The sequence below is a fragment of the Panicum hallii genome, chromosome 6 (assembly GCF_002211085.1).
Source record: "Panicum hallii strain FIL2 chromosome 6, PHallii_v3.1, whole genome shotgun sequence".
In the NCBI taxonomy this organism is placed as follows: Eukaryota; Viridiplantae; Streptophyta; class Magnoliopsida; order Poales; family Poaceae; genus Panicum; species Panicum hallii.
In genome coordinates, this window is record NC_038047.1 from 4,596,945 (window position 1) to 4,615,669 (window position 18,725).

The window sequence follows — 18,725 nt, forward strand, 5'->3', positions numbered from 1 at the left end:
TGCTGCCTGCAGACATTCAAACCTCAAGTCCTCTCTCTCTCTCTCTCTCTCTCTCTCTCTCTCTCTCTCTCTCTCTCTCTCTCTCTCTCTCTCTCTCTCTCTCCTTCCTTTAAATGCTGCCAATAAATATTGCACCCTCCCCGTCACCCCGGCCGCAGGCAGCCCTCACTCGATGGTCGATGCGCTCTTCCGGCGGCTGCTGCTGCTTCTTCTTCCTCCTCCTCCGGGCGCCGGTCAGTCAGAGGAGCTTCGCCACTCCCTGCTCTCATCTTCTTCTCCTCCTGCGCCCTGCGCCTACGAACGCGGGCGACGGGGTGTTGGCGCGGTTCAATTCGAGAGGTTGCGCCCCGGGAGGCCATGGGGGCCCTGCTCTCTGATTGAGCCGTGCCAATATCACGTCGCCCGGCCTTCACTCGATCTGTGGGCATCATACATGCATGTATCCATTCTTCGCGCCGTTGCATTTTTTATATGTTACTTGAGTTCAGTTGGAACACGTGCGCAGGGAGACTGATCTGTCTACTTCCAAAAGATTTCACTCGCTCATTTGTTCTTCTTGCATGTGTTATGCTATTCCTTCATTGCCATGGCTTGAGACCTAATACTTCTCTATTTGCTTATCTTCTATGATTGAATCTGCATCAAGGTGTATATAGTTTCACAACGTACGATCAACATGAAAAACATGATATATGTTTGTTTTTAGTACACTTCGCCATACTTTTATCTGAAGATATGATGGTTCGCGAGGGAAAAAACATCACCATCAATTGCTACTTTTGTGCTAAATACAAACAGCTGAATATATGCTACTCAGTCATTGATCTAAGTTGCTACTCCTCAACATTCTAATAGCTACCTGAGAATCATGGTACAATAGCTTTGCCACTTGCCTAGTCCATCGAGCTATTTAGCTTGCTTGCAAGATATGCGATGGCTTCTCTATTCAGGTGACGCAGCCGCAGAACAAGAGACTGCATGAAAGGAATCCGAGTCAAGATCCGTGAAGCTTTGCTACGCTCGCTACAGAAGATAGCTCCTGATGCCCGACGCTGCACAGCCTTGTATGTGTGTAATTGGAGCTATCACTGGGAGATCATCCATAAGGACAATTGTTTTTTCTCGAAAATATTTTTAAAAAAAATCCCGAAAATACCAGAAGGACAACTGTGATAAGCCTTCATGGATGTCCCTCCTTTTCCCTGACCACCATTTCGATTTCATTGTAATAATGATCAATGCAAAGTCTTGATCCATGATTCTGATGTTTGACACTCTGCTCCGGAACATCTTGCAGTAAAATTATTGTTGCTGTTTATTTGCACATTGTGTATGTGTATGTGTATGTGTATGTGTGCTTTCTTTTTCTTGGAGAACTGGAAAGAACTATTCTTTTTCCTGACCCTGATTTCTGAAAATGCAGCACTGCTGGTTCACTCAAATGCATCGGTAGGTACAAGTTTTACTGCACTCTGTGTGAATATTTCCTTTTGGGGCACCAGAGGAGATGCCATGGTCAAGAATATCTGTCAGAAAAGTACAGGCAAGCTGGCCCTTGGCGACCATGGAATGGTGCAGAATCTTGCAGGAAAAACTGCAGCCAAACAAAAGCAACAACAGCTTAACAGTTAACAACATGATCGAAAGCACTTGCACAGCAGTAACACCTTTCTTGGTTTCACTCCAGCCTTTTCAGAGATCACTCACTTGGAGGGCTATCAGCATAACCGACAACGGCGATCGGGCGACTGTTCATTCTGAAGCACCCACAGTCAGCATCCATGAGATGAGATTGAGAGGTCATGTGCAAAGCAAAGGATCCCTCTGCAATTCTGCACCAGGTATGAGAGAACCCACACAGCCTGAAGAGAGAATCAAACTGCACGCGAAATTCCTCTGTATCAGTTCAATCATGCCTGAATGAGACGGTCGTCAGGCGTCCGACAACGCGTTCGAGGGCCGGGGATCGAGCTGTTGGCTCCGACGACGAACAGCAACGCGCCAACTGGGACGGCAGCATCAGCATCCAACTTTGTGCATGAACCGGACAAGCTGCCACATGCTGACTGATAGGGATGCTGAGGCGTTGTCGTCAACCGTCACCTCGGCTTTCGCCAGGGAATCAACGTGATCCAACAGAACCTGCGGTGTGAGGGACAGGCGTGAGCTGAGCTGCATCTGGTTAGTCTGAAAATCTGCAGTTTGCAGCTCCTTTTGCATTGATCCAATCTAAGGACAAACAGAAACAGCCTCCATGCAAAAGTAAATCCTGACAGCAGTTATGGTAACCAGTACTTTTACGTTCCTATGCCTTCAAATTCAGTGTTCAAATTCAAACATATAACATGATTACATGTGTTAAATAACATTTTCAAAAGCATAGATCTAGTGAAGAAGCTACTAAACCTTTTGAAACAGCAAGGCTCATCAAAGGTTAGTTGATACTTTGGAGCACATTTACTGTATGTTACGCCAGAAAAGCTTGCATCCACGTGTACATAAAGAGATGGGTTTAAGGATTACAACATGTCACATGTCAGCAGTAGTGAAAGTGAAACCATAGGAAGTTCCTGGCTATGCAACTCAGATCCAGCTGTTAAGCCAAGGAAATAAGGAATACACATTCAGTGCTAGTTGGGACATGTCATTTTTTGTCACAAGGTTTGTGGCTATTAATCAAGGGTAACATATTGAGAGGAAGTTAACAGATAAGATAACAATGAGAATCACAGAAAGGATACATCACCGGAAGCTCTATAGGTTTTCACTTCTCACTGGAGCTTAGTTTTGTTTCTCCTGTATGCATTTTTGGAACGTCTGGCAACAGAAAACTGTTGCTGTTGGTCTAGTGCAAGTGAACCTTGAACAGGCTCTTTTCCCCCACAAATATTTGCGTACAACACCCTGACCCCGTGTTTACTGTGGCCTAGGTAACAAATTCATCAACTGATTCATCGATTCAGTTTATTCGGCATCGCCATAAATCAGTGAAACTTGTTTGGGCAGCGTTCAACAGAACAGCAGCCAAATGACACAGTTGATGTCATCTGAAGACGTCGCATATTGTTCGGTTGAAAAAAGTGGTATTGAATAGCCAAACCGTCTTCTAGAACCAAAGGGACTAGTCAGGCAATTTCCAGAAATCCCAAACTGAATAGGCAGTTCAACCAGAGCTACAGTGAATAGCACATGATTCATCATCCATCAGTGGGGAACATATGCAGGGAACAAATACAAGGTAAAATGTGTCGGTACAAGGATTGCACGAGACATATAGGGAGCGTCATCAGGGAATAATCTTGAAAGGATAAAATTTACCACAATGCATCGAGACAATGTGTCTGGGGATCAGATGGTGGCTAAGAGCAATGTTTTGAGGCAAAAAGGAAAACTGAGATCCAGCAAAGAGATCTGTTCAGTATGCATGCGTGAATGTAAGACGCAACAGAAAAGAGAGACCATTTGCAATCCCATAGCTACTAAATCACAGTGTTGAGCCTGCTCATGGTATCTGAATGGGTGCATGAAACACCTACACCCTTGGGTTTCAATAAGAAGAGTAGCCAAATAACCAATTCATGAATTGCCATTCAGAGCTTTGAAATCACCTTGTTCAGTATCGATAAGCTGGTAATGTAGATAGGTTCACCACCTCCAATAAAATGGGTATTCACAAGGAAATCATTAACACGATCAGAGTGACACTGAAATATTAACATGATCAGATGGCTCATGCAAAGTTGCATAAATTGCCAATGAAGATTCAGTTAGGACATGATGTATTATTAACTAGGAATAAGCGCAAGATCAGCAACAGCATATCCTGGTACCTACGGAAGCAAGTTCACGACAAAACAGCAGCAGGCAACAGCACATATCAGTGAACCAACACCATTCAACCATGCGAACTGATCCAGTGTAATAGACAGATTGCTACAGGTAGCAATTGCATACTAGTAACAGGCAGAACCACATAGCCAACCCCAATCCTCACTAGCAAAAGCACAACTCTGCAGCAGTTTTATTTTCAGTTCATCATGGCAGGAACAAACCCAAGCACCAACCACCATTTATTACATCACGGACAAGCAATACTACATCTAGCATGGCACCTGGGTGTCTGGGCTTCACTGGAGTTCCTTGAGGAAGTCGGCGTGGTCAACCAGAACCTATAATGTCAAGGATAAAATGTAACATTTTCTGGACAATTACTTTCTTTCAAAAGAACGATTCAGAACTAATGCATAACATGTTTCTCAAACTTTTACAAAAAGTATGTGTCACCAGTATTTTCGTTTGAAATATATTTGAACTAATATGTGCATGATCCAGATCCAATTATCTGAATAGCTATGATATGGCCATGAGAAGTTTGAGCATTGCACATCCTTTAAACAATGGTTTGTGGCTGTTTTCTATAAACAGATCCATGCCCATTATCACTTTACATGCATAAGTTGAATTGACTGTTCGTTTGCTTACTAATGGTGTTTCATTTGGTTGCCCTTTCTCAGTCAACTGTTCAGATTGAAATTATGTCTTAATTAACTCTCAAGAGGTAAGAGGAGCACATAAAAGAGCCATAATAAACTAATCAGATTGCAAGAAAGTTTTGATGAGATAATGACTATCTTTCATGAATATAGGAATGGCTTCAATTTCGCATTAAGATTCTACCGTTACTGCCACATTTTGCCAAAGATGCCTATTCTTTTGCTTTATTAGTCGCTCAAGGTAAACCCATGAAACCTGTTTCACCAGTAATGGCTTGGCTTCAGCTTCACATATGCATCAGATTGAAGCTTTGAAACTACAAGTTTTACTAGTTTCTGCCAAAAAATTACTGCCAATATAGACTTGAAGAACGCATTAGGTCATTTTCTGGTTAACAGTACAGCACAGATAGAAGGCATACCACTTTCCAGCCATCTGGGTCAACAAAAGAGGCGATCTTTGTGTTGATCCCAGGCAGCGGCCCTGGCTGCCGCAAAATCTTTCCACCTAGTTCTTTCGTTGCAAGATCAACAGCCTCAGCACTCTTGTACACATCATTGGTGCCAATAGCAACCTGCACTTACATGAGGAGGATCATCAAGAAATGTCAAGATCTTATTAGATAAATACTCCATATAAAAGATTTTGTTGGATCTCTTTTTAATGAAATGACACGCAAGTCTCCTGCATCTTTCGAGGAAAAAAGAGATTGTGTTGGCCGCCAACCACTCTAAGCAACACCTCAAGCACACAAATATACTCACACCGAGAGGAGAGAAGGGAGAAGAGAGAGCAATCTGTTTGGTGGTGCTGAACTAAGCTGCAGCTGCTCCTATCTCTTCCATATATCAAAGACAGGCACAAGTCAAAGTAAGGTACATGATGTCACTACCAATTATTACTAGCTAGACCATACTTCTATACTAGCACTAGCTGAAACATACTCCCACAACTTGCTACTGTTACTGCCTGCAGCTGTCATATTTTGAGCATGGCCACAAGAAATGGAGAGCACCGGCTATTCCTGATGTAGATGATGTTCAAAAGCATACCAAATTATCCATCAGATTTCATACATACCTGAGCATATGCATTGCCCTTGCTATATTCTGTGCGACCATAGTTGTACGTCAGCTCCAGAACGGTTGTCTTGTCCTCATCAGCGTAGCCCAACATGGCAATGGTATACTGCACAAGTCCAAATATATATTCAGTCTAAAATTGAAAGAACGCCACAATTTTCATGGCATTTCTCTCATCACCAAGAAATCTGGCAACCATTCTATCAACCCCAAATATGTGAAGGTACCTTATAATCAGGCACATCCTTCTTTCGTAGGAGCTTCATCCCAAGGGCCTGCACGATACCAAATAATACATCATGTATGAGGACGGGGCTGTTGCTCAAAGGACATAACTAAGAAATATTTAGCATTTCTAACTTCTGGAATAGCCTACCCTTGCATAAGGAAAGAAAATACCTTCTCATAGAACTTGATTGAACGCTCAAGGTCACCAACACGAAGCATGACTTGGCAAAGAGGCTCAGGTGTCTCAGCCCTCTGAATAAGCTCAAACAGGTAACCATCAGGGTCTTCTGCAAAGGCAATAACAGTGGATCCTCCCTTGACAGGACCAGGTTCACGAGTAATCTTGCCACCCTTGGATTTAATATTCTCAGCCAACTTGTACACCTGCATTTGCATACATGATATCATATAACATAATTTCTGCAGCGCTGACAGTAGGCATTGCAAATGACAATACTTACATCCTCATTAGCGATAGCGAAATGCCCAAAGCCCTCTCCGATGTCATACTTGTCGACGCCATAGTCTGTTGGACAAGAGTGAACTTGTTGGCACATTAGGATGTCGAAGAAAATGTAACTTTCCAAGGAAAAGAGTTGATCAGTTCATATGAAGACAGAAGCATATCCATTGCTGAGTTTCTTATCAGATTGGTGCACATATTATATAAATATGAAGTAGAATATTGAAACAACTGTGCCACAAACAAAATTTGGCAGGTCGCTGAACATACTGTATGTCAATTCAAGCGCAAAGTTGGTGTTCTCTGGTCCAAACCCAAGGAAGGCATTGGTGTACTTCTCATCAGGAACGTCTCTTTTCCTCAGCAGCTTCATCCCAAAGCATTCCGTGTAGTACCTACCAGAATCACAAGATGACATCAGAAGCATGACACTAGCTCTAGATGTTGAAAATGTTGCTTAAAATACAGCAACATACTTGATTGTGCGGTCCAGATCCCCGACACGGTAAACAGCATGAAGCATCCTCTTGTTGTCCTGTTTGTTCCATTCAAGCACAGCCTCAGCTGGCTTCGTGGCTTCACTCCCAGTTGCCATCCCTGGTACAAAAAGTCACACATTTGATAAGAACAAGAGGGGAAAGGTATCTTGAGCAAACAGAGGATTATGAAAGTTGTGGCATTTTTTCAGAATTCTGGCAGAAAATCGTAGTGGTTCAGAAGCTTATATTTATCAGAACAGACAATTGGTCAGTGGTTTTCGTTTTTTAAAAAAAATATATTTATCAGAAAATACTAGTCTGCTGCAAGCCTGCAACTCTCGATCTCTCATCCAAAAAAAAAATAGTGCTCACATAACAGAACTCAAGGTGACACATCTCTTTTTTTTCACTGGCACCTTTCAATCGCAAATTGGCAATTCCAGCCAAATAGAATATTTGCTCCCTCAGAAAGTCAGTAATAAAAATACCGAGATCCAAGGGTCCACCTTGTGGAACTCTGAAGACGCAATTAGTCATCTACACACCAGTCACCAGTAGTCAAACTACACGATGAACACAGGACCTCCAAAACCCCTAGCAAGAAAAGAACCGAACCTAATCCCTGGAATTTTATAGCGGGTCATGTGCAGTCTATACAGGGTTGTTAAACCTCGAGTTGCCCTTCCCATTTCACCATTCGGGAGAAGGGAGCAGTGGAGCACTCAAATCAAACTCCCCCCATACAGGCGTACACTACTCTTCCTATCTTTTGGTGGGTGGGGGGGGGGGGGGGGGGGGGGGAGGGAAGGAACAATCTTTAGGTGGAAGGAGATGATGATTCAACTCTCACAGAGCAAGAAACCGAAGGAATCAAGAAAAAGAAATCTACAGCGCCGCCCCCACCCCCAACCCCCGCCCCCCCCCCCCCCCTGATCCGGCCTCCAGGAAGCGCAGAATCTACGCGAGGGGTTAGGGGAGAGGAGATGATGGGGCTCAGAGATGGAAGCTCACCTCGGGCTGGACTCCGACGGCCTCGGCTCGATTCGATCAAGGAGCACGCACAGGCGCAGCAGTGAGCTCTCGACCTAACCAAGTGTCTTGGCTTCTTCCTCCAGGCGAGGAGATGAGTGAAGGCACCGCACCTATATACAGGATACAGTCCACAGGAGGCGTGCCGAGTGTGCAGCAGGCGAGAAGGTTCTTCAGGCTTTTTTAATGTTTTTCTCTCTGCACTCACTTAAAAATTCTGAATAATCATTTTAATATCAGAAATGTTGGGTGCTTTTCGTCAGGAACCACTAAAGATGGATGACCTTTTTCCTTTACTAAATGGAATGGAGTAGTTGTTTCTTTCTTTCAGAATAAATGGAGTAGTTGTTGTAATAAAAATATAAAACATTTGCTTATATAACTTGAGCACTATTTGTAGCAGGCTATGGTTTGGCCATATCTGATTACCTTCATTATGTAAAAGAAATATCTGATTTAAAGGCAGCATATTAGTCAATATTGTGCATAGTCTCAAGAAACTCCGTGATAAAAAGGCCATGGTGAAGGAGGAGAGAGAAATACACTTTTGTTAAAAACTATGGCAGGAAGCTTTGATAGATATAAATAAATAAATAACCTATGTGAAAAGAAGTTACTAATTTTATGGTCTGATAGAGCTTGTATCACTAAAAAAAAGTTTTTAGAGGCAAGTAAAATCATATTTTTAGAGACGGGTGTGGTACCTGTCTTTGTTTCAAACAGCTAAACATAGCTATTTGTAGGAGCAGGTAATGTGCCCGTCCATCAAAATTGATTTTTAGAGGCGGGTCAGCTAAAAATAGCTATTCGTAGGGACGGGTAATGCGTCCGCCCATAAAAATCAATTTCTAGAGGTGGGTCATGGCATGACCCACCGCTACAAATCAATGTCCAGAATATGGAAAAAAAATCAGAAAAAAAATCAAAAATAAAAAAATAAAAAAGAAAAAAATATCTCCACCAACCAGCCACCACCCCCTTTGCTACCGAGGTACAATTTTTCTGACGAAATATGCACACTTGCGTAGACCCGGATTCAAACTGCTTACCTCCATCCTCGCGGGTACCCTCCTCTGCACCACAGTACACAATCACTTATGATTCTATGGGGTATACTATTCTTTTATATTAAGTCTAAAATTGATTTCTAGGATGGGTCATAAGATCACCGCCCCTAGATGGCGGGTGACGCCACCACTCGCCCCTAAAATTCATTTAAATCTTTACATATAGCAAAATAAATAAAAAAGGTGAAACTTCTACATTATGATTATTGTGAACTATAAATAAAAAAATATACTAAATATATTTTACTATATGTAAAAATTAAGATTATGGAAATCTCAAAGTAGGACTTGAGTTGTATGACATACTATGTAGTCATAACCATATGAGAACTTATAATAATTTTTTAATTATTAAATAATATTAAATAAAAAAGTTATCAATTATAAAGTTTTAGATCTCAAATGGTTCCATGCAAAAAAAATCATAAATTTTTCGTGGTGGCATTTCTAGAGGCGGGTGAAGCCATCACCTGCCCTTAAAAATGGCGGGTCAGATGTTACAGTAATCGCGCTCTACAAGTGGGTTACCTTTTACCCGCCCCTGGAAAAAATAACATTGTTACAGATTATTTTTATAGTATACCTTAGGGTTTAGTATATCTTCTGTAGCTTTCATAAGAGTCATAGTGTGTGTACACTTTTACATTAGTGTATGTGTATCTGAGTGTCTCCTCTGTGTTTCGGGAAAGAAACAGCATCAGCCATCAGTCCTCTAAGAAAGTCCACAGTAGGCCATAATTTTTGGTTGGTAAGGAAACATACAAGTGAGTGAAATAAGAGCACGGCCCTGCAGATCCATCCTTTGGTTTTATCCAAGACGCGATCCTGATGATATCAGCTAGTATGCAGGATCAGAAAATTATTGAGTGAAGAAAATCACGAGGTGATTATATAGCTCGATGACATACTGACACATTTATTTATTTAAAGATAAAAGGCTTCCATATACTTTTTTAAAAAAGATAAAAGGTAATGGAGAGATAATATGGTTTTAACCCTTAAAGAGGGGGAATCAGTCCAGACGTTATTACACTTGCGAAGTAGGCAAACGCTACACACTCACAAGTTCATATGCCTTAGGGATGGCAAAGTAGTGAAGCCCGACTTATGAAGAAAGAGAGGAAAAATCCTCAAAAACTTGTGACCAAAAACTATATCATATAGATGAATTCTTGCAAATATAAACGGTACATTCCTTTCAAAAAAATTATGTATGTATGTAACATGAAAAGCAGGCAATAAAGGTTAAACAAAACTTCGAGTGCTTGTTCTTTTTTTTAACTAGGAGTGCTCTTCAAGAAGTTCTAATTTGAGAGGAGTCCAGGTTCAATGAACTTGCTCAATATCAAGGACCTGCACCCTTGGCACAGTGTGCTGATCTTGTTCACAGGCCACAACTACTCCTAGAGCACTCTGGGGCAGTGTCTTTTCCTCAGGAAAAAAGCTGATGATTGCTGCTACCCGTCAATGCAGTGACACACTGAAAGCATAGCAACGTGCCTTTGGCAGGACCGCAGGATCCACTCTGGTAAAAAGAAAGAGAGAGGAATTAAAAAGAAAACTGCAGCATCTTGGTGCTGGTCCCACATGTCAGTGGATGCACTTCCGGATAGGTCACTGTGCAGCCAATGTGACGGCTTCAGTGAAAATGTTCTGCACTTCCGCAGGCAACCGGGAACAACCACATGCGGTTGTAGTGGAGAAAAAGCATGCCACGTCAGCGGGAAAAGAAAAACGACTTGAGCGGTTGAGCCGTAGAGCACAAAAAAAGAGAAACGGCCCGAGTTTGGACTGGACCCGCATTGCGTGAGCCTCATGGGCCTGATTCCTAAACGGGCTGAAAGTGAGGTGGACCCACCCGCGCCGGCCCATGCTTATCCTCTTCTCTCCCCTCAGTGGAAAAGATCCTCTGCTTCTTCCTCGTCATCCGAGCGCAAATGGGGAGAGAGAGAGACGGGGTTTAAGCGAGGGGGAAGGAGAGGTTCTCCGCAGCTCGCTCCCACTCTCCGCTGTAGCCGATAAGGCTGCCGCGCCCTCCCTCCCCTGTCCCGCTCCAATGGAGGCGGCGGCGATTGGGTCGCAGTCCCCGCTCTCCTTCCCCTCCAGCCTCTGGTGCGTGCTCCTCCTCCGCTCCTTTCCTCTCCCTTCGTTGCTTTCATCCCTCCCAGCGATTTCCTGCCAAGAACCGCGGGCCCCGTTCTTGAGTACAATTCGCGCGGCGTTTTGTTGTGTCGTTGTACAATTCGCGGTGGAGCTGCGTGGCTGCTCGGGCTGCCCTTCTCTCTATCTATCCCGTGGGTGTGGATGCAGCTGGTAGCTAGTCATGGAGGAATTGTAAAGCTGTTTTTTTTTTTGGGCGTTCGCTAGAGGCCCAGCCACGGACAGGCCTCCAATTCGCGGCTGCCTGCGTGTTATTCAGCTGGTGGTGGACGGTTTGCGCGGCAGGTGCGCCTGAATTTCACGGTGTAAAAATGTGATCTTGGACGGAGCTTTCCTTGATGGGCTGCTTCCTTTTGGCATGCGTGATGATGAATAGTTAATGTAGCATTTGAGCTGGTGTTACTGTTAGGATAAAGTGTGCAGTCCGGATGCGCCCCTACCTTCGTGGTGAGAGGAAATGTTGTTTGCCATAGCCAATAGGTAAAAGGATAGGGAATTGACTTCCTTTCCGTGCCCATCAATCAAGCATGACCCTACATTATCTCCAGTTTGATGGGCATTCGATTCACAAAGGTCTTGCATGACCCAGGTTGCCATATAGCATGCCTAAGAAATTCTACTTATTTTCTTTTAAGTTTTAAAGTGTGTATCTATGGAAACCATTTCTTGGTCACTATTCAGTGGACATAGTGAACTGTCAATTTCACATTATGCCTTAATTCCGGATAAAAGGGAAACGGTCCTGTCATGTATTTCTGTATAAAAAATAAATTAACATGCACTTGAATGCTTTGCATTTTCCTGTGATGATGTTTTTTTCCTTTCTTTTTCTTTATTTTAACTCTCTCTGGAACGTGTTTGGCTGTTTCAGCAAAGCAAAAGTAGCCTCCGGTTTACCAATATGCAATGTGAAGATCAACGGCAATCGCAGGCTTGAGGTGGTTTGCCATGGGATGTTGGCAACCAGAAAGTTTATGCAAAGGAAGAAGAAAGAGGAAGTCTTCAAGGATGCTGCTGATGAGGCTGAGCAGAAGAATTGGAGGAGAATGATGAGAGAGATTGAGGAGACAGGATCAGCTGTATCCATTCTGAAGACTCAGCGAAGCGGGAAAGAGCCACTTCCAAGGGATGTTATTCTTGGGACTCTTGTGCGGTTCAAACAATTGAAAAAATGGAATATTGTCAGCGAGGTATATTCACTTGCAGATGACCCATATAGAAACTGGCTTGGTGACTAAACAGCTAGATGTGATTCTTCAATATCAAAATGACCCACTTACAGGATTCTAAACTATTTGAGTTCCTATGCCTTTTTCTTTTCAGATTCTTGAATGGCTCAGAACACAGCATTGGTGGGACTTCACTCAGATGGACTTCCTGATGCTTGTGACAGCTTATGGAAAGTTGGGAGATTTTAGCAGGGCAGAAAGAGTCCTAAAATACATGAACAAGAAAGGTTATCAGCCCAGCGTGATATCTCAGACTGGTCTAATGGAGGCGTATGGAAGAGGCAAGCAGTACCGTAAGGCGGAGGCAGTATTCCGTAGGATGCAGACATCAGGCCCTGAACCATCACCTGTGACATATCAAATCATTTTGAAATCTTTAGTGGAGGTCAGTATTTTGCTATTGTATACTATCTATACACTATACTGTAATGATTTAGCCACTAAAAATGGATGAAAATCGGTCCTATATTTAATGGCCACTGTCAATTCCAATTAGAACAAGCCACTCTGCTACTTTGATTCCGCTTTTTATACTATACATTTACGTATTCTGCAATCCGGATGGTCTTTTCCACTGTAAATGTTTACAGGTCTGTGGGTCCTTTTTTATAATAACAATGTTTGAACAGTCATCATGGAGTAGCGTTTAAACAAAATTTGGCTTACATGAAGCATGCACGAATTGAAATCCCAAACCACTAGAATTGCACCTTAATTCATAAAGTTATCAGGAATTACCTCAGCATGGAGCTCACCTAGCACCATTGAGACCCTAACTCAAGGGTTCCACTTAGGTAGGGGGAGCTAAGTGAGACACTCTTGCACCTGATCCGCAAGGCATAGCTTCATTCTCCATCAAATACCTCCAGGTGTGAATCTGAAACAAGAGAAGACATGTGGATAGTATTTAAATTGTAGTGTGGTATTTGCAACTACCAGTGACTTTTAGTAGGCTGTTTGCAATTTTTGCCATCAGAAATCCCTTCAGAAAACTAGTTATGATGATTCCTGATTCCCTGAACTCATACTTTTGTCCGTAACAAATTTATTGGTAATTTTTGGCAGGGTGACAAATATAAGGAAGCTGAAGCTATATTCGAGGACCTTCTTAATGAAAAAAGAGCTTCATTTAAGCCAGACCAGAAGATGTTTCATATGATGATTTACATGTACAAGAAATCTGGTGACTATGCTCAGGCTCGTAAGCTATTTGCACAGATGTCCGAGAGAGGAATTCCACTATCTACAGTTACTTTTAACAGTTTGATGTCATTTGAAACAGACTACAAGGAAGTTTCAAGTATTTATGATCAGGTACTTCACCATTTAGTTGCCCAATCAGACAATCATCAGTTTTCTTTTCCCTAATAAATGCCACAAATTTTAGATGCAAAGAGCAGGGCTTAAACCAGATGTTGTGAGCTATTCCTTGCTCATCAAAGCTTATGGGAAAGCCAGGAGGGAAGAAGAAGCATTGGCGGTTTTTGAAGAGATGCTTGATGCTGGAGTCAGGTCCTTCTCTATCACTATTTTTATTGTCTTAATACAATTTGAGGTTACTTGAGAAATTACGGACATAGTTTTGGTAGTGCAAGTAAGGGTGTTTGGAGATCTTCCTTACTAAGAACTTCTAGCCCCAGTGGCATGGTTAATGAAAAACTTGAGAGACTAAAGAGTTTTTGAATGAGATACAGAACCCAAGATGTTTGATCTAGTTAAACTTGTACCACTAATTTCCTGTAAAATTGCTTTGTATGAGTGTTGAATGTATGCAAATCTTAAGTGTATTGAAGAGTTGGCCCATGACCATGTGTGATTGTCAGTCTTGGTACTGTTCATTTTGAGCCGTGTGGTCAAGCACGGCCTTACTTTAAAATAAAAGGAAGTCAAATTGGAGACTTTCTTTCATCAATTCAAGTCAATTTGTTCCATGAATAAGCTGAAAACTGTGCTTGGAATTAAAACAAATGTTCAGTGGGGAATATATGCTTAAGATTGAAATGTTCTTGTGAGTAGTAATGAAGTATGCTATTTTGCAGGCCGACACGCAAATCATATAACATCTTGCTTGATGCATTTGCAATATCTGGATTGGTAGATGAGGCTAATACAGTTTTCAGGGCAATGAGAAGACACAGGTACAACCCACGTCATTGCACCTACCTTTCAGAAATAAATTGTACTGTTCATTTCTCACCTTATCACACCATTTGCTGTTGCAGGGTGGAGCCTGATCTTTGCTCTTATACAACTATGGTACTAGCTTATGTAAATGCTTCTGACATGAATGGAGCTGAGAAATTCTTCCGTAGGATCAAAGAGGATGGTTTGAAGCCCAATGTTGTGGTTTATGGAACTCTGATGAAAGGCTATTCAAAGTTAAATAATGTTGAGAAAGTTATGCGGGTGTACGAGAGAATGAGGATCCAGGGTGTTGAACCCAACCAGACCATCTATACTACTATCATGGACGTACATGGCAGGAACTCAGATTTTGGAAATGCCGTGATTTGGTTCAAAGAAATGGAAGCTCGTGGATACCCACCAGACCAGAAAGCAAAAAACATCCTACTTTCACTTGCCAAAACACCAGAAGAACAAGAAGAAGCGAATGAATTGGTAGGAAATGGTGCAATCCAGCTGGAAGTGAAACCTTATAGTGAAGAGGTTGATGATGCTGATGAGCATGAAATTACACAAACTGATTCTGGAACTCACCGTTTGTTAGATGACACGCCTGCAAGAAACCATGTAAATGGTAGGATCAGTGCTGGTAATTATGCTTTTGATGAGGATGGGGATGAGGATGACGACGATGATGATGATTATGAGGAAGAGGATGGTGAAGAATTCGATTTTGTTTCTTTCAAAGATAAGAGAGAACTAAATTTTGCTAGTTGATGTCATAAACCTTGGTGTATATTTTTTCCACAAACTCATGATCACGTAATGGCATTTCGTATACAAAAGAACTAACTTGAAATGTTAATACAGCTCGTTTTAAATCCTGAATGATATTTCTATCTAGCCTTATCTTTCAAAGGAAATAAGGTAAGACAGAAGGACAAAAATTGATTCCTCAGGTCTGATGGGCCATCAGGTAAGTTGTACCTGTATTTCTGATTGATTGCAGCCACATTGGATACGGACCAAATACCAATGACCCCAACCTGTCAGTTCCACCTGCTGTGTAAGAACTACATCAGAATTGTGTATACTAAAACTTCTCGATCGTTCAACTTGTTTCTAAACTTACTGCTACTTGGTTACACGTGATTGAATCAGTGTTTGATTATGTCTATGCTTTTGATACATAAATTGGAACATGCTGCTTAGGACATAATTTGGCATACTAGAACTTTGAAAGATGAGATAAACATAAACACATCCACTGGTATACATCAAGGATCAGTTTCTGCCAGAAGGCAAAGAATCTTTCTGAAGTGGATGTAGACAGTAACACCTTGTGACTATGCCCATCCATGATGTGTTACAGTGTTAGTAACTGTTACACGGGACATCTGAAGTTGCATTAATTCTTGTCATATCTCATCACAAGGGAGAAATTTTTTTGAACTTCTACATCAAGTGCTTCTGTATTTCTTAGTCATTTACTTTGTTGATAATGCGGTGTTTAATTTCGGGGTAGTACTGGACACATCGATGTTATTTGGATTTGGAATGCAACTTCTACGCAATTTGGTTCAGCCTGATAAAAAGGAAATTTCAATGAGTTCTTACAATTTGTCAAAATTTAATTTTTTCTAAAGACCTATTTTCAAATTCAGGTTTACCAATGAACATAAAGTAGAATGTTTCAAACTGTGAGTAAGTAAAATCTGACAAAAATAAACTAGAGTAATCATCGACTTGTTTTCCAAAGTTTTAGGTGAACATTTTTTTTCTTTTGGTTGTCCTTCCGAAATCACAGGTTTTGTTACTTCTAGGTAAAACCGTTTTCTTTAACAGAGGACATGCTGCCACTGACTGTTAATATCAATAGGAATAGGTCTTTGACAGACTAGCTTCCCTAGCACTTATTCATAAAACTGAACTATGACTGTCAGTTGTTCCACACATTTGCACTGCATGGTGACCCAATATTACCATCCTGATATTTCTAGATTTTTCTCTACTGTTCATGAAATTGAGATACACTGTTGCGAAAACTATTCATTGCGTATTTTGTATGGCGATTTTATTTATTAGTCATGGTGAAAAGGAAATGTCAGGATCTCAAGAAGAAATTATATGTTGACACAATCGGAGTTTTCTGACGCCCAATCTGGAGCTCCTTCAAGAATTCACATTTTCCTCAACAATCAGAAATGAACTGCTTGGATGAAATCTATTGATGCGGTTCACTCGTAGCTCGATTTCTTTTTCATCTCTGATGATAATTCCATGTTAATTCTTGATGCATTACTGTTTAAATACTCTAGGGATACTCCATGTTCGGCATTCGTGTGCTTTCATGAACAAATCTCCCGCGAACCCAAGAAAAGGTCCACCAGTCGATTTATATTGAGACTCTCCTCTCTGATCGTCAGGTAACCTGCTGGTGCTGGATCTTATGCTAGATCTTGCTGATCTGCCTGACAGCAACGTGCAGCAACACCCTGCAGGTTGGGGCAAGAGTGACCCATCATTCGACTCTGATTTCAGATCAAAATCTTGCTTCTCCTGGCACCAGTAGTCATTGACACAGAAAAGCAGATGCTGTAGCTGTACCACTACATCCGGTCGAGGAAACGACGTCGTTTTGGGTTGCTTGCAGTCGAACTTTTCGAATTTCGGCCATATGTCAGTTTGAAATTTGGTTTGAATACCCAAAATTGGCACATGCAGTCATCTCAAGAAGCTGTTTTACCGTTTTTCTTGATAGTGTTCAGGAAAAAAAGGAGAGGCTATTTTTTCTATGTTTTTATTAGCATGTAGGAGTATTGTAACTGAAGGTGCCTAGGGACCACAGCGGCGTTGCATGGCAGCTTGGACGGCGGTGTTGCTGTCGAGCGTGTGTTGGTCTTGCGGCGACTGGCAGGCGACTGATGCCGGCCGGTAGCGAGCTGGCACAATGAATGGCGGCGGCACGTCGCCGGCGGCCATGCTGTTGGCGATTTGGCATTGAGAGCGTCGCCCGGCGATCCGTCGCTGTGCCATTTCTCTGAGGTCGAACGGCTGCTTTTCTTTCTATTTGTTTTTGTGATTCTCACCAGTCACCATCAAGAAAATGTTTATCCAAAAGGTTGAAGGTTAACCGTGCGAGTTTGGTAGTGATCTTATGATTTTTGTTCTCTCCCAGTTTACGTGGATCAATCGTTTCTGAATGAAATTCCTGCATTCCAAACATGACCTGATCATACAACACGGTGTTCTTTCAGAACAAAATTCCTATGTTCTGAACAAACTTATACATTCTATGGTTCCTAAAAGCCCATAAAATATATAGCTTCAGGAGAACGAAGTCAGGACGTATGAAGAAGGTACAAGGACCTGAACAATGGACGTGGCGACTTCCGGTGCCAAGGATTCAAGGGAGCGCTAGCTGGGTGTTTGGCCAGCCGAGCTGTCGAAGGGACACATCAACACCAGATCGCCTTGCAATCTATCATGATCCGGCTCATTCATTGCCAAAAGGTGCAAGAGAACAACCGCCTCCCGTCGCCGCGCGGCTGCCCTCGCCGCCAGGTAACCCTTTGCACTGGCAGCCAACACTCCCTCCTTGCCCTACAGTCCACAGAGCCCTGTGCACTTCCGTGAAAGTTAAGCAAAAACTGTTTAAAAAAATCTCGCAATGCCTACACGCTTGCTTCTGTTGTTTCAATACCCATGGCTGTTTAGTTGCTATTCTCTGAAGAATTTCTAGTAATTTGCCAAAAAAAAAGACAGTACAGACAAATAAATACTGCTCCTGGGGCCTTAATTAGTTTGGTACGCGTCATTTTTTGACCTGTACATGCTCACGATCATTGCTCTGTATCGAGTGTCATCTTTTCCTTTCAATATTTCAAGAACTATCAAGCAAGTTCTGTGCAAATTAAAATCGCTTGGAATACTTAGAGGAATTGTTTATCTTTTGCTAGATATGTACTCTTCCATTTTGGAAAGGAAAATGCTAGTTTGCTAAGAATACTGAACAGTCAATACGGTATTCTATGATTGAAAAAGAGAATGGTTTTATATGCAGACGAGGAAAGGGTTCTTGATTTATTTTATGATAGAAAATCATCAAACTACCATTTGTGTGATAATGAGGAAAGGTTCTGACAGATTATAAAAAGAGTAAAGTATATATATCTGTGCTTCTGGAAATAATATTCTCTGTACTGAATACTACATATATGTTGTTGGTTAAGAGCTTCTCAAATTCTTTGGAAACCAAAATGTTTGTTTGCTGGAAAATGTAAAATAATTCATGTTCTCTTCTGAATTTTTTTTGAAAGGGGCAGTAAAAAGGTTCAATTCCATCTCTTCCTTGCCCGTACACCTGCACG

At 41.9% G+C, this 18,725-nt stretch overlaps 2 protein-coding genes across 2 annotated transcripts; one reads left to right on the forward strand and one right to left on the reverse strand.

Moving 5' to 3' along the window:
- Positions 1-3,875: 3,875 nt before the first annotated feature.
- On the reverse strand, positions 3,876-7,914 carry LOC112897961 (lactoylglutathione lyase). The gene is made up of 9 exons (XM_025966368.1): positions 7,758-7,914; positions 6,744-6,864; positions 6,538-6,662; positions 6,266-6,330; positions 5,976-6,188; positions 5,804-5,851; positions 5,575-5,682; positions 4,916-5,068; positions 3,876-4,169 (listed from the first exon to the last, which is right to left on the reverse strand). Exons 2-9 carry the CDS (start codon positions 6,860-6,862, stop codon positions 4,128-4,130), a joined length of 873 nt encoding a protein of 290 aa, XP_025822153.1. The 5' UTR covers positions 6,863-6,864; positions 7,758-7,914; the 3' UTR covers positions 3,876-4,127.
- A 2,839-nt stretch (positions 7,915-10,753) lies between these two features.
- On the forward strand, positions 10,754-15,224 carry LOC112897055 (pentatricopeptide repeat-containing protein At3g59040). The gene is made up of 7 exons (XM_025965243.1): positions 10,754-10,954; positions 11,874-12,192; positions 12,326-12,616; positions 13,297-13,545; positions 13,619-13,743; positions 14,271-14,369; positions 14,454-15,224. Exons 1-7 carry the CDS (start codon positions 10,899-10,901, stop codon positions 15,130-15,132), a joined length of 1,818 nt encoding a protein of 605 aa, XP_025821028.1. The 5' UTR covers positions 10,754-10,898; the 3' UTR covers positions 15,133-15,224.
- Positions 15,225-18,725: the final 3,501 nt, after the last annotated feature.

Excerpts from the sequence above, each read along its gene's own strand:
- LOC112897961 (XM_025966368.1), bottom strand. The coding sequence starts at position 6,862 with ATGGCAACTGGGAGTGAAGCCACGAAGCCAGCTGAGGCTGTGCTTGAA. Across the intron at positions 6,331-6,537 it reads TGCGCTTGAATTGACATACA|ACTATGGCGTCGACAAGTAT; the intron begins GTATGTTCAGCG and ends CTTGTCCAACAG. Across the intron at positions 5,852-5,975 it reads CAATCAAGTTCTATGAGAAG|GCCCTTGGGATGAAGCTCCT; the intron begins GTATTTTCTTTC and ends GGTATCGTGCAG.
- LOC112897055 (XM_025965243.1), top strand. The coding sequence starts at position 10,899 with ATGGAGGCGGCGGCGATTGGGTCGCAGTCCCCGCTCTCCTTCCCCTCC. Across the intron at positions 12,193-12,325 it reads AATGGAATATTGTCAGCGAG|ATTCTTGAATGGCTCAGAAC; the intron begins GTATATTCACTT and ends TTTTCTTTTCAG. Across the intron at positions 13,546-13,618 it reads TTTCAAGTATTTATGATCAG|ATGCAAAGAGCAGGGCTTAA; the intron begins GTACTTCACCAT and ends CACAAATTTTAG.